This window comes from Humulus lupulus, chromosome 6 (genome assembly GCF_963169125.1).
Source record: "Humulus lupulus chromosome 6, drHumLupu1.1, whole genome shotgun sequence".
NCBI classification, from domain to species: domain Eukaryota; kingdom Viridiplantae; phylum Streptophyta; class Magnoliopsida; order Rosales; family Cannabaceae; genus Humulus; species Humulus lupulus.
The window spans coordinates 216,338,095-216,353,727 of NC_084798.1; the positions used below are offsets into that span (position 1 = coordinate 216,338,095).

Consider the following 15,633-nt stretch of genomic DNA (forward strand, 5'->3'; position numbering starts at 1 on the left):
AGAGCTTAGATTTCCTAACCAAAATAAAAATTAAGGTTAGAGGCTGAGTAGAAGACTATGAGAACTTAAAAGAACAAGTACAGAAATGAACTAGAGTTTTGGGTTACCTTGAAGACTTGTAAGACCAATCTACACCTCAAACCGAAATACTATAAAACCTTACTTCCCAAAGTGTTTGATAAGCTTATGATTCCCCAACCCAGGTGTTTACACTCTCACACTCACTTAGCACTTGCAGCCTCTGAACTTAGAGCAAAAGATGAATAATGGCTAGGTACTAGGTCCTATTTATAGAGTTTAGGAATGAAAGGATCTTAATTTTACTTGAATAAAAATAATAGCTTTTTAGGTGAAAATAATTTGAATTATTGTTCAGCAGAGGCTGAAGACTCGTTCAAAAAGATGCTGGACTTATCAAGAGGTTGAATGGCTGAATGGAAAATGATTTCAAAATGTTTCAAAATATACTAAAGGAGGCGATATATCACCCCCTGTAGGCGATATATCTCCTGGGCCAGTATGCCCGAGGCTGTCGTGCATCCTCTCGTGTTTTCCGTATCTACGTGCTGCGATATATCGCCCCCTATAGCTGCGATATATTGGCACACGCTGATTATTTAAACACGAAATTACACATTTTTAGCTAAATTTGAATGGGGTAAACAGCCTTGACTAAGCCCTCAACGTATTCAAAGCTGCTGACTGACCTTATAGCATTCAAACTTTTCCTTTATTAAATTTAATCCTCAAAATACTTAATCCTTAATCATCCATACATAACATGTGCTTAAAATCCTATTGGTTCTTATCTAAACCTTATAGTATAATAAATATTATCCTTATTATCAGTCATATTAATCAAACCTTAGGTTAAACTTAATATTCTTAAACTATAGGTTAAACTTAGAAAATCTACAAGTACTACTACGAGTGTCCAAATAATTCCCGGTCTGAACCAAAAATCTACGGTTACAAAGATAATACTATAAATACTATAATACTACTATCTATCTTAGCTAAATAAAGTTCTTGGACTCTACACCTTGCAAATAAATTCTCCCTCTCTGTGCTAGATTTGCATATGAACAATTTTAGTGGGGAAATTCCTCAACAAATGTTTAAAAATTTAACTGGTTTCAAGAGTTTGCACTTTAGTGGAAACCATCTAGAAGGATCTCTACTACGCTCTTTGCGCAATTTCCAAAGTTTGGAAGTTTTAGAAGTGGGAAATAACATGATATATGATACCTTCTCTCATTATTTGGAAGAGCTTCCAATGCTTCAAGTTCTTGTTTTTAAGTCCAATAAATTCCATGGATCCATAGAGGAACCTAAGGTTAAAAATTCTTTTCAAAAGTTGCAGATCATGGATCTCTCTAACAATGAATTCATTGGTCTATTACCAACAAAGTATTTTGAGAGTTTCACGACTATGATGGATGGACATGCCACTAGAAACCTAACACACATAGGAGAAAACTATTACCAAGATTCTGTGAATTTGGTAGTGAAACATCAACTTATACTTGAAAAAATCATAAGTATTTTTATAACAATCGATTTTTCAAGAAATAACTATGAAGGAGAGATTCTGGAGTCGATTGGACAATTGAAATCACTTAAAGGGCTCAACTTTTCTCAAAATAGACTAGAGGGTTCTATTCCTGTCTCATTGATAAACTTAAATAATCTTGAATGGTTAGATCTCTCTTTAAATAAGCTGGTTGGGGAGATTCCTAGTAAAATGATGGATCTGACACAACTTTCGCACTTAAACCTTTCACGTAACAAATTAGTGGGACCAATACCTCATGGAAACCAATTTGATACGTTCAACGAAGATTCATATATAGTGGAAATGTGGAATTATGTGGGCCTCCTTTATCTAAATCATGCAACAATGGGATGCAACAAGATGGTGATCATGGCGAGAAACATACGGATCACATAATCTTTGATTGGAAAATTGTGATGATAGGATATGGATGTGGACTAATTATCAGGATATATGTGGGCTACATGGTGCTTTACAGTGAAAGGTTTGATTATTGGCTTTACAAAAAGGTTGAAGGACGACAAAGACAAAGACTACGTCGTCAAACAAATACTCGTCTAAGAATGATGAGCTAGATTGTCTTGTGATGAAGGAAATTGTTGACTTTCAAAAAGCTTATAGACTAAATTAAGATTAATTGTAATATATATTTGCTTTTGGAATTAATTACTTTGTGTTTTAATTTAGGGTAGGTAACCATTTGGTACCCTGTATTTTTGCAAAGTATCATCTTTGTAGAGTCCAAGAACTTTACTTAGCTAATTGTTTAGTAGTATTATAGTATGTTTAGTGTTATCTTTGTTACTATGGATTTTTGGTTCAGACCGGGAATTATTTGGACACTCATAGTAGTACTTATAGATTTTCTAAGTTTAATCTATAGTTTAAGAATATTAAGTATAACCTAAGGTTTGATTAATATGACTGATATTAAGGATTATATTTATTATACTATAAGGTTTAGACATCAACCAATAGGATTTTAAGCACATGTTATGAATGGTGATTAAGGATTAAGTATTTTTGAGGATTAAATTTAATAAAGAGTAAAGTTTGAATGTTATAGGGTCAGTCAGCAGCTTTGAGTACGTTGAGGGCTTAGTCAAGGTTGTTTACTCCATTCAAACTTAGCTAAAAATGTGTAATTTCGTGTTTAAATATTCAGCGTGTGCCGATATATCGCAGCTATAGGGGGCGATATATCGCAGCACGTAGATACGGAAAACACGAATCGATGCACGGTCGCCTCGGGAACAATAGTCCAGGCGATATATCGCCTATAGGGGGCGATATATCGCCTCCCCCAGCCTAAATTCAAATACTTTTGAAATCTTTTCCTTTCAGCTATTCAAACTCCTCCATAAGTCCAGCATCTTTTGAACGAGTCTTCAGTCTCTGCTGAACGATTATTCAAATGATTTTCACCTAAAAAGCCATTATTTTTATTCAAGTAAAATCAAGATACTTTCATTCCCAAACTCTATAAATAGGACCTAGTACCCAGCCATTATTCACCATTTGCTCTAAGTTCAGAAGCTGCTAGTGTTAAGTGAGTGTGAGAGTGTAAACACTTGGTTTGGGAAAAACTATAAGCTTAAACATCATAAGCTTATCAAACACTTTGGGAAGTGAGTTCTATAGTATTTCGGTGGAGGTTAGATTGATCTTGCAAATCTTTGAGGTAAACCCGAAACTCTATTTCATTTATTTCATGTTATTCCCTTTCTCAAAACCTTCTACTCAGTCCCCTAACCTCGTTCTTATTTTGGTTAGGGAATCCAAGTTCTTAAGCATATAAGTCGGTAAGTATGTTTTTATGGTTTAGTCTTTCCATCTCTTTCATTTCATCTCCTTTCTTTAGACTCACTCTTTCTTATGGTTTTAGGAGTGTTCCAAAAAGTCCCAACTCAGTCCATTATATCCCGGTAACTTTGGTAAGGAAAATAGGCTAGAATCAATATGTTATGTGCTTATGTTATCTATATGTTTTATGTTATTAATGTGTTATGATATGTATGTATGTTTGTAGGCTTGGGCATATGACCCATATGACTAACAAGACCCCAAATGGGTTATGGGCATATGACCTACTTAGCTAGTAGGACCCCACTAATCCCATGGGCATATGCTTGTTTAGTCTATGGGACCCAAAGTAATAATGGCCATTATAATAAGTGTATGTTATATGTATTATGTTAAGTCTTTATGTTTTCTTATGAAATTATGTATATGACTATGTGTTAGATTTTCCTTGCTGGGCATTAGGCTCATTCCTTTTTTGTTTTATGTGCAGGAAAATAAGCTTTAGAGGCGGTAAGATTCGTGACGCTTGGAGGATGTGTATCGATGATGAATGGATTCAAGGGGCTGAGCGTTATCCGATTCAAGGATGTAGTTTCGGTTTTATGTCTTTTTACATGTATTTTCCGCACTAATTATGTAATGTCTTATTATTTTAAATTATGTTTTTGTTTTAAAGACAATGGGATCCCATATCCGTTTTGGTATTTACTTTGTAAGTAACTCTTATTTTTATAAGTTACTTAATAAAATTATGGTATTTTCGCAAATGTAAGTTCTTTTAAGGATTTTATGTATAGTTTCGTTAATGGTCCAATTAGTCTAGAGTAGTGGGTCATTACAATCTTGGTACCCTGTGTTTACAAATAATGCTCATTTGATACCCTGCATTTTGAAATCGTACATATTTGGTACCCTGCATTTTAAAATCGTACATATTTGGTAACCTGTATTTTAAAAATGAACATATTTGGTACCCTAACCTCAAATTTAATTAATAAAATTTTACTAATTTAATCAAATTACTCTCAATCATATGAGCTACAAATTATATATAACTGCTGATAGTTTGGTCATATTGACAAAATTTTATCAATTAGGATACCAAATATTTATGTTTTCAAAATACGAGGTACCATATGAGCATTATTGAAAACAGAGGGTACCAGAACGAAACTTTTCAAAAACAAAGGGTACCAAATGAGGAAATTCCCTTTAATTTATTAAACTTGATTGATCCTAATGCATCTTTGTTTCTTATTTTATCTTGGTATGTTTTAATACCATACTGAGAGAAGGGAATTAGGTGATGAAGTTTGTTTTGTCTGCAATAGCTCTTGATTTGTTTAGACTAATGTGTGAACCTCATCTCACTACAAGAAAAAACAGTATTCATAACACTTAAAAACTGCTAACCGAGACTATTGATAGCACTTCTGAAAATGCTAACATAGCCCCTGTTATTAAAAGTCCAGTCTTTTCTATAACAGTTTTTGAATGTTATGTTCGGTGTTATCTTAAACTATTCAATAACACATTTTTTAAATTTTATTTTGATAAGTATACTTATATGGCTTTTTTTTTAATTAAAAGATTTTCATTATTGTATTTTGATAAAAAAAATTCAAAATTAATCATAAAATGTAATTCTCAATAGATTGATAAACCATTAGTATTACATTAAACAATAATTAATTCAAACCATGAATGTATCTACTTCATGAGATCTTAGTTCTAACTTAAGTTTGAAAGCATAACATAATAAAGTTTTATAATCTTGAATAATTTTTACTTCAAAAATGAAAAATAGAAACATTACAAGATACACAAAAGTAAACCATGCGTGAAACTTGCTCCATCCTTCAATTCATCATCCTTTGTGCACTTGTCTTTGTTGTGAGTCCATTTGTTTAGCTACAACAAAATTTAAATAAGTAATGCTTCAACTTAAAGTTATAGTAAACTAAAAGAGTACATAAAAAAGGTTAATTACCTAATTATAACTTTATCAGCTGGCCATGCAATTATACTACCTACAGCATCTTCTATAGTAGACATAATTGTTGAAGGCCTCCACAGAAATGCATCATTCTTTCTCACAAGATCTATCCCCACTTTCATAGCACTAGGCCCAAGAGGAACATGGTGAACCTCATCCTTTGGGTCACTTGAGATAAAATAATCTTCTGCAATAATTTCTCCAGATTCAATCAAATCTAATATTTTGCATTTTGAGCCAAATGTGTGGTTCTTGACACTCTAACAATATATCAATATAACAAATTCAGCAGCAATAAATGATTTTATATTGAATATTATATGTTTTAGATTTTATCATTTTCATATAATTAGTATCATAATTACCTGAGTGGAATGAACATGAGAATTTGATTGAACATTGACATTTGATTGCTCCTCACTTTGAGTAGATGTATTCTATTTACAAGTAAGATAGAAAGACATGAACTCAACATCAAAATTTAAAAAAATACAAAAGTAAAGACTAACCAAAAAATTAAACATGAATCTTAGTTATTATTGCAATTCAGCCACATGAAAATATAGTTTCAGCATCAAAATACTTACATGATTTTTCATTAAAGAAACAATGAGTTGCTCCATGTGTTGCATTTTTTCTTTCAAATCTTTGCATTGACCTTCTATTTTCATCAAATGGTCATCTCTTTCTGACACAATTTGCAACTTTGACCGAGTAACTCCTCTTCTGAAAGCTCTCATGTATGTATTTTTTTCAGGACCAAGGACTTTTGTGAGGATGTCTTCATTAACACTTGTAGTTGAAGACATAGCAGGATCTTTCTTATATTCTTCAACCAAATCCTTCAAAAATAAATAGTATCAATAAATGTATTCAAACAAATGAGAAAGTTAAAACTAAAGTCACATGATTTTGAAAGGGCAAGGTGTATACAAAAGCTTCAGCCACTTCTGAATTTACTGGTTCGCCATTTTTCTTCTTATGTGCTTTGGTCCAAACATCAACTCTAGAAGGTGGTGTTTTGGTTTCACTATGGTTCATCTATCAAAATAAGAAAATAAATTAAAAAAATATCTAAACCAAATTCTATAATAAAACAACTGTAAATATGTTTGGCTTTACCAATTCATCAATCAATCTTGCATAACCTTTGCGACTACAAGTGTGGGGTAGTTACTTTGTCCGTATTTTTTTGAATTTCTCGCTTGTAGCCTAAGAATATAAAGTTAATAGAGACATTAAACTATAAATTTTAATCATAAATATATTTGGTTATAAGATGTTAAGAATAAAATACCTTAAACTCAGCACTATTTTTTTCCTTAACAAAACTTTTCCACTCATTCATAGATTTAATATTATCAGGCTTTAGTTTCAATCTTGCTTCTTCATTTGAGTCAAATACTATTTTTCGAAATTCATAACATAATTGAGTCAAATATATGTCGGAAGTTACAGTACTCTAAAGTTACAAAAAATTTTATTTACAACCTAATCCACAAATAAATAAAATTGTGACAAATGTCATGCTCCTAATAGATTCTGGTGAAAACTAAGTCTTATATTTCCCTTATTTTATCATTAAAATAATAATTCATTAATAATCATGCATATGATAAATGTCATAATCCTATTGGCTCTATCTAAACCTTAGGAATAACCATGCTCATGACAAGTGTCATATTCTTATTGACTTTATCTAAACCTTAGGTTATAATAATTGTCATATTAATAACCAGCAATATTAATCAAACCTTGTGTTATAATTAATATTCTTAAACTATAGGTTAAACTTATAAAATCTACAAGTGTTACTACGAGTGTCCAACTAAGTCCCGGTCTGAACTAAAATCCACTCATAAAAATGCTATAACTATTATTATTGCTACTACTATCTAACTAGCTAAGTAAAGTTCTTGGACTCTACAATTCTCCCCTACTAAAAATAATTTCGTCCTCGAAATTTACTTACCAAATAATTCCGGATACCGATCTTGCATGTCCTCCTCCAACTCCCACGTTGCCTCTCGTTCAGAACTATTACTCCATAGGACTTTGACTATAGGAATACTCTTTGACCGTAACTGCTTCATCCCCCTATCTAGGATGCTAACCGGTCGTTCCTCGTAACTTAAGTCTTTCTGGAGTGCTATCGTATCGTACTTGAGGACGTGAGATGGGTCTGACACATACTTGCATAGCATTGAGATGTGGAACACGTTGTGGCTATCTCCTAGTGCTGCTAAACTTCCATAACTCTTCCTACTTAGCGCATCGGCAACTATGTTTGCCTTTCCCGGGTGGTATAGGATTTCACAGTCGTAATCCTTCACTAGCTCTAACCACCTGCGCTGCCTCATGTTGAGCTCCTTCTGAGTGAAGAAGTACTTTAAAATTTTGTGGTCCGTATAAATTTTGCATCGTTCTCCATAAAGATAATGGCACCAGATTTTCAACGCAAAGACCACCACTGCCAACTCCATATCGTGCGTTGGATAGCGTTGTTCGTACTCCTTCAGCTGTCTTGAGGCGTAGGCTATCACCTTGTCATTCTGCATCAGCACGCAACCCAACCCTTGCTTCGACGCATTGCAGTAGACTACGAACTTATTGTTGGGTGTGAGTACACAGAGTACTGGTGCTGAGCAAAGCTTATCCTTAAGCAACTGGAAGCTTTCTTCACATCTATCATTCCAGTTGAATCTTTGCTGTTTCCGGGTCAGGTTGGTGAGTGGAGTGGCTATCTTAGAAAAGTCTTCTACGAACCTCCTATAATAACCTGCTAATCCCAGAAAACTCCTTACTTCGGATGCGTTCTTTGGTCTTGACCAATCCTTCACAGCCTCTGCCTTTGATGGGTCTACTGCAACTCCGTCCTTGGATATAATGTGCCCGAGGAACGCCACTTGTGAAAGCCAAAACTCGCATTTCTTGAACTTGGCGTAGAGTTGATGCTCCTTTAGTCATGACAAAATCAATCTCAAATGTTCATCGTGCTCTTCTTCATCCTTGGAGTATACTAAGATGTCGTCGATGAACACTATGACGAATTTATCTAAGTAGACCTTGAAGACCCTATTCATCAAGTCCATAAACGCGGCTGGAGCGTTGGTAAGACCGAACGACATAACCAAGAACTCGTAATGCCCATAACGAGTTCTAAAAGTCGTCTTGGGAATATCCTCTTCCCGTACCTTGAGCTGATGATACCCGGACCGTAGATCAATCTTTGAAAACACGGTCGCTCCTCAGAGTTGATCAAACAAGTCGTCAATCCAGGGTAGTGGGTACTTATTCTTAATTGTCACCTTATTCAGCTCGCGGTAATCTATACACATCCGCATGCTTCCATCCTTCTTCTTCACAAATAGTACTAGTGCTCCCCATAGTGAATGGCTCCTTCTAATGAAACCCAAGTCTAAGAGTTCTTCTAACTACATCTTTAACTCCTTGTGTTTGGTAAGAGCCATCCGGTATGCTGCCTTGGAGGTATGCTTGGTGCCCGGTACTAATTCGATTGTGAAGTCAATTTCCCGCGTCGGCGGCAATCCTGGCAAGTCGTCAGGAAATACCTTTGGAAATTCCCTTACAATATGCACATCTCCGACCTTTAGTGGTGTTCCCTTTACCACATGCGTAAGAATGCGTGACATCCTTTTTCTATCATCCTTTGAGCTTTGAATGATGAAATAAGTGGCGTATGTAGTCCTAAAACTTTTCCCATATAGCATCGTTTCTGACTGTCAGGAGTCTCGAACATCACTTGCTTACGTCTACTATCGATGGTTACGCCATGCCTTGCTAGCCAATCCATTTCTAATATCATGTCGAAATCTTTAATCTCCAGTTCTATCAGGTCTCCTTATGACATTAATATAAATTTAATAAAAGTAATTAATAAATTTTATAAATAAAACTAAACAAACATGCATATTGCACAATGCTTGTATCTAGTATATATATATATAATTGACGTGAAGTAATATTACGCCAGAATCAGGCAGTTAAAGAATCTTCCTTTATTTAAAAAATAAATAGGTTATTTTCACAAATTTCTCTTTAAATTATTGGACAATAACATTATTATATTAACTTTCATATAAGCCACAATATTTGCTAGTGATAGTTTTTATTTACTTATTCATTTTCAAGTAATCATAATTCAATTAGCTTAACATGCGCTATGATTAGAAAATGAACTTATTTAGATAGAAGAAATCTCTTCGTTATTTATTCTTTATAATCTTAGAACCACATGTGCATATCTATAAGTAATAATCACGATATTAGTCAATATAATTTAGAAGATTAAAATATATAAAAAGGTCCTTTAGCAAAATTGCCTATTTTTTAAAGTCGTTTTGTATTCTAGTCTAGTTTTAATAATTCTTTGCATTATGATATCTTATAATTTAGACCAGCTAATCGAAAATTCAAACAGTCGACCAAAATTTTTAAAAATATGTCATTTTGCAAAAAAAATTATAAAAAATAAGGAAGATTACAAAATCACTTAAAAAAATCATTTTCACTAATTTCTCTATATAAAATGACTCAAAAGTAGTCCAAACAAAATTAATGTCTTTGTGGGGTCGGCTTCATTACTTCTTCACCAAATAATGTTGTATTTGGTCCATATTCGTATTATGGAAGAATTACCTTCCAACCAAAAATAAGCTAAGATGAATCATATAATTAATATGATCAAGGCATATTTCCAATCAAACAGTTGAAATTAGTTTGTTTTACTTGAAGGACTTTGACTCTATTTTTCAACTTTTTTTTTTTCATTTATTATTAGCCAAGTAGAAGCTAATACACACGCAAATTGCAATTGGCCCAAGTATATATATATATATATATATATATATATATATGAGAAATGCAATGGTTATTATTGGTGTCCAACATTACAAGGAAATGACATATCGTTATTAGTGTAATTTAATATTGGATCTTACACATTTGAATTTAATTAGTATTATGAAATATCGCCAACTAATACCACCTTATATGGGATTGAACACTTTGACAAATAATAACACACCTATATATATATATATATAGGTTGGAATTATTTATCAGATCGATATCATCAAGGAAGAGGACAAAGCTGCGTAAGAAAATCTTATCAACCTTGTTAATTAAGTCCTTTAAAGTTGGACTGAAAATAAGACAAATTCGAATATATATATCCAGACATTTAATAATGTCAGCTTTGGCCTTGCTAATGTTAAAAAAAATAACTCAGCTGTGAACTTACTAAGGATTGATTATTGGATAATGAACATACTGCTGATTAATTGTTTAAATTAGTCTTTGAGTGTTTTAATTAATTATATTAGCATGCATTCACAGCTCGTGATTTTACTAAGAAAAGTTTCTTTTACAGAAAATTATTATATGATTACTTAAGAAATTAATCAAATAATAATCTCAGGACATGTTTGGTTCTGGAAGTGAGACCCCAGCCACAGCTGTGAAATTATTAGAAACAGATGATTGAGTGGTCATGCATGTATGGTTCACTAGTAGGATTAACAATAAACAAGGCTTTGTTGTTCTTAATTACTATGTTTTATTACCTTTCGACAACTCTTTCTACATATATTTGGTCATGGAACCATTTAATATTGAATATTTTTGTGATTTGATATATATTAAATAGTTTCATTTTTAATTATACAACACAAAACTTATCTTTATAATTAAATAATTAAGAACAAGAACACAGAAATGACATATCTCAATTAATGTGGCACGGATTAGTCAAACAAAATTATATTCTTCAGAGTAATTATATCATGACTCAAAAGTCCTAAAGATGAGTCATTTACTTGAATCATCTCAATCAAATAATTGATATGAAGACTTTGACTCCTCGATTTTTCATCTTGTTTTTTACACCGTTAATGATATGAGAGGAGCACATATATACATACAAAACCAAACCAAAAGCATAGAGTTTTCATTCCACTACTAATCTAAAGATGGAGTACTGGTCATCGTGTTTGATGTTTCTCCTAACCCTTGTACTCCTTCTTTCTCAATCTTTAATCGACTCATCTACTCCTTCACCTTCTAATAATTTCTTGTGTCATCCTGCCGAGAGCTCTGCTCTGCTCCAATTCAGCAACTCCTTTATCATCAATCCAAGCTTGTTCGACTGGCTTGGAAGAATGAATCCGAAGACAGTGTCTTGGAAGAATGGCACAGATTGTTGTTCATGGGATGGAGTGTCATGTGATCATATTTCAGGTCATGTAATTGGCCTCAACCTCAGTTCTAGCGGTCTTCAAGGCCCTCTTCACTCCAACAGCACCCTTTTCTCACTTCCCCATCTCCAAACTTTAATCCTTGACTACAATAATTTCTCTTGCTCTCCAATTCCTCCTGAAATTGGCAGTTTTGCCAACATGAAAACGCTTAGTCTCTCTTCTGCCAACTTTGCTGGTTATATCCCTGAAGAAATTTCTCACCTCTCTAAACTTTCTCATCTCACCATTTATGGTGATTTCGCAGATTGTCATTTTTTGATGGGGCCATTTGTCTTGAAAAAAATGCTTCAAAACTTCACCAATCTCATGGAACTTACTATGAATAAAATCGACATGTCTGGTGTTGAACTAGTTAGTTCTTTCATGAATGTGTCTTCTTCCTTGACAACTCTTGATCTCCATCAGTGTGGATTGCGAGGGAAATTCCCAGAAAATGTCTTTCGCTTACTAAATCTCCAGGAGTTGAGTTTAGGAATCAATCCATATTCACCTTTTAGTGGTAATCTTACTGGTTCTCTGCCTATGTTTAATTGGAGTAGTCCACTCAGGTACTTAGATCTTTCTCACACAAAAATCTCTATTGATTTACCTCACATGTGTTCAAGTGCCAAGTCTTTGCAGATTTTGCTTCTTTCAAATTGTAGTTTTAAAGGATCATCAAATAGTGCAATGTTGACTAACCTCACTCAATTAGTGGAACTCAATGACTTAATCATCGATAGCAGCAATCTTGGAGGTCAAATTCCATTGTTTTTTCTCAATCTTCAGCAGTTGGCCTTTTTGGATCTTTCTCGCAACAATTTTGCTGGTAAGATTCCTGAATTTCCAGAAGCATATTCCTCACAAAGCCCACTACAATTGAATTTAGAGAACCTCTTCATATATGATAACTTGCTTGATGAATCAATACCTTCCTGGGTATATTCTCTTCCATATTTAAAGTATTTGCTGCTGAACAAAAATAAGCTTATTGGCCCAATTAAAGAATTCCATTCTAAATCTCTTGAAATACTTGTGTTGGGTTCTAATAAACTACATGGCCAGATTCCAAACTCAATATTTCAACAGAAAAACCTACTATGGCTAGATCTCTCACACAATAATTTGGATGGTGTTTTAGAGTTAAACAAGTTTTCAATGTTGAAAAATCTTCAGAGACTTGACCTTTCTTTTAACAATTTCACTGTCTCCACAAATAAATACACCAACAATGATTCATTTCCTCAACTTTCTGATTTGGGTTTGGCTTCATGCAACATTAGAGAATTTCCATATTTTCTGAAAAACATGAAAAGCTTACAAACACTACAACTTTCCCACAATCAAATTCAGGGTAGGATTCCTGAATGGCTGTGGAACGAGGGAACATGTTCGTTGTATGAACTGAACATTTCTCACAACTTCTTAACAAGTGTACAGAAAATTCCATGTAAAAGCCTAGACACTGTAGATCTTCGCTCTAACATGATTCAAGGGCCTCTTCCTACTGTTCCACCTTCAGTGAGTGTTTTTTTCATCTCAAACAATGCTCTATCTGGAGAGATACCTTCTACATACAATTTGAGTGAGTTGAAAATTCTTGATGTCTCCAATAACAGTATTCATGGAAAAATCCCTTCATATCTTGGAAATAAGTTCTCTCTCTCTGTTTTAGATTTGCATTCGAATAATCTTAGTGGAGAAATCCCTCATGACATGTTTGAAAAGTTAACTAATTTGAGGAGTTTGCACCTTAGTAACAATCATCTAGATGGATCCCTGCCGCGTTCTCTGCGTAGTTGCCAAAGCTTAGAAGTTTTAGACGTGGGAAATAACAAGATAAACGATACCTTCCCTCATTGGTTGGAAGATCTTGCAATGCTTCGAGTTCTTGTTTTGAAATCCAATAGATTCCATGGTTTCATAAGCCCACCTAAGGTTGAACATCCCTTTCAGAAATTGCAAATCATGGATCTCTCTAACAATGAATTCAATGGTCTCTTACCAACAAAGCATTTCGAGAGTTTCACATCTATGATGGATGAACACTCCACTAGAAACTTGACATACATTGGTGACGACAACTACTACCAAGATTCAATCATTTTGGTAGTGAAAGGCAACGAACTTGTACTGGAAAAAGTCATAAGTATCTTCGTAGCAATTGATTTCTCGAGAAATAATTTTGAAGGAGAGATTCCAGGGTCGATTGGAGAGCTGAAATCACTTAAAGGGCTCAACTTTTCTCGAAATAAGCTCCAGGGATCCATTCCAGTGGAGCTGATAAAACTAAGTAATCTTGAATGGTTAGATCTCTCTTCAAATAGGCTTGTGGGAGTTATTCCTACTAAAATGGCGGTTCTGACACAACTGTCGAACTTAAACCTTTCGCACAACAAATTAGTGGGAGAAATACCTCGTGGGAACCAGTTCGATACATTCAACAAAGATTCATACAGTGGGAACTTGGAACTATGTGGACCTCCAGTGTCTAAATCATGCACCAGTGGAGAGTCACAACCAGATGATGATGATGATGATGATGATGAAGATGATGATGGAGTATTCGATTGGAAGATTGTGATGATGGGATATGGATGTGGAATAATACTCGGAATATCTGTGGGTTACATGGTGCTTTACAGTAGACGGTTTGATTATTGGCTAAATAAAAAAGTTAGAGAAAGAAGAAGAAGGGTGAGCTAGAATAGAAAACAAGAAAACTGATCATGACTTTCGGTAAGCTTTGGTAACAAATTCAGATTTAGTTCAAATTATTTACTTTTTATTTATTTTTTAGTGTAGGTAACCACTTGTTAACATGTGTTTATGTTTTTATAAAGTATCGTTTTGGTAATATGTGTTTATAATAATGCTCATTTAGTACTATGTATTTTGAAAGTGAAATCGAACATATTTCGTACTCTAAACTCTAATATAATTAATAAATGTTTATCAATTTAATCAAACTACTCTTAATTATATAAGTTCTAATTCAAATTTAATTTCTTAATTATATATCACTAATGTTAGTTTTGTCGTATTAATAAAATTTTATTTATCAAATTTGTGTCTATGGTACTAAATATATATGATTTTAAAATACATGATATCATTATCATATGAGTATTATTGAGAAAAGATGATACAAAAATGATATTTTGTAAAAATATATGGTACCAAATAAGTAAATTCTCTATTTTTTATTCAAAATTGATTGACCCACTAATTCATTGTTTTTTTTTTTTATGTTTGTATGTACTAATATGCTATACTGAAGGATGGAACAGTGTTGGTGAGGTTTGATTATTTCTACAACAGGCTCCTGATCTGCCTAAACTCTTCCCACCTCATTCTCTTGGTCACTAAGTCTTGTTTTCCTATATATATGCATTTCATGAAGATGAAAATGAAAATGAAAGAACAATTTGTTTCTTTTTTCTAATTTATGTGTGTTAGTTAGGAATGTTAAGCCTAATATTTAGATTTTGAGTTGTACCAATTGAAATATCAATCTTATGTATTTGGTTTATGAAGCTGCACCAATTAATGCCAATGACTTATCTTGTTTTTATGAGTAGGTGTAATCTTTTTAGAGTATCTATGATTACAGTTTCCTTTACTGCAAATGACTTGTATCATCTGCATGTGCCTATTTAATCAGCCTTGGCACTCAACAGTTAAAATTGACTGGATGTCCATTATTAATATATGTAAGTATCTAGAGAAATTGGTGAAAATTGCCTCTTTTTTTTAAGTAATTTTGTACTCAGGGCTATTTTTTATAATTTTTTGCATAAGTGCATCTGTCTAAAATTCGACCAGTTATCTAAATTTTTCGACCAATTATCTAAAATTTTGTTGTTTGAATTTTTCGACCACCTGTCTAAATTTTCAACTAAGTGTCTAAATTATGAGATGTCATTTTGCAAAGAATTATTAAAACTAGTCTAAAATACAACATGACTTTAAAAAATACGTCATTTTTCCTGCCAGGAGACCTTGTATTCTTTTGTTTTATT

The 15,633-nt window shown here is 33.3% G+C and overlaps 1 protein-coding gene across 1 annotated transcript; it reads left to right on the plus strand.

The window, feature by feature from the left end:
* Positions 1–11,277: 11,277 nt before the first annotated feature.
* On the plus strand, positions 11,278–15,185 carry LOC133783256 (receptor-like protein 6). The gene is made up of 2 exons (XM_062222807.1): positions 11,278–12,440; positions 14,892–15,185. The coding sequence occupies exons 1-2, from the start codon at positions 11,345–11,347 to the stop codon at positions 14,915–14,917; spliced, it is 1,122 nt and encodes a 373-aa protein (XP_062078791.1). The 5' UTR covers positions 11,278–11,344; the 3' UTR covers positions 14,918–15,185.
* The last annotated feature ends 448 nt before the right edge of the window (positions 15,186–15,633 follow it).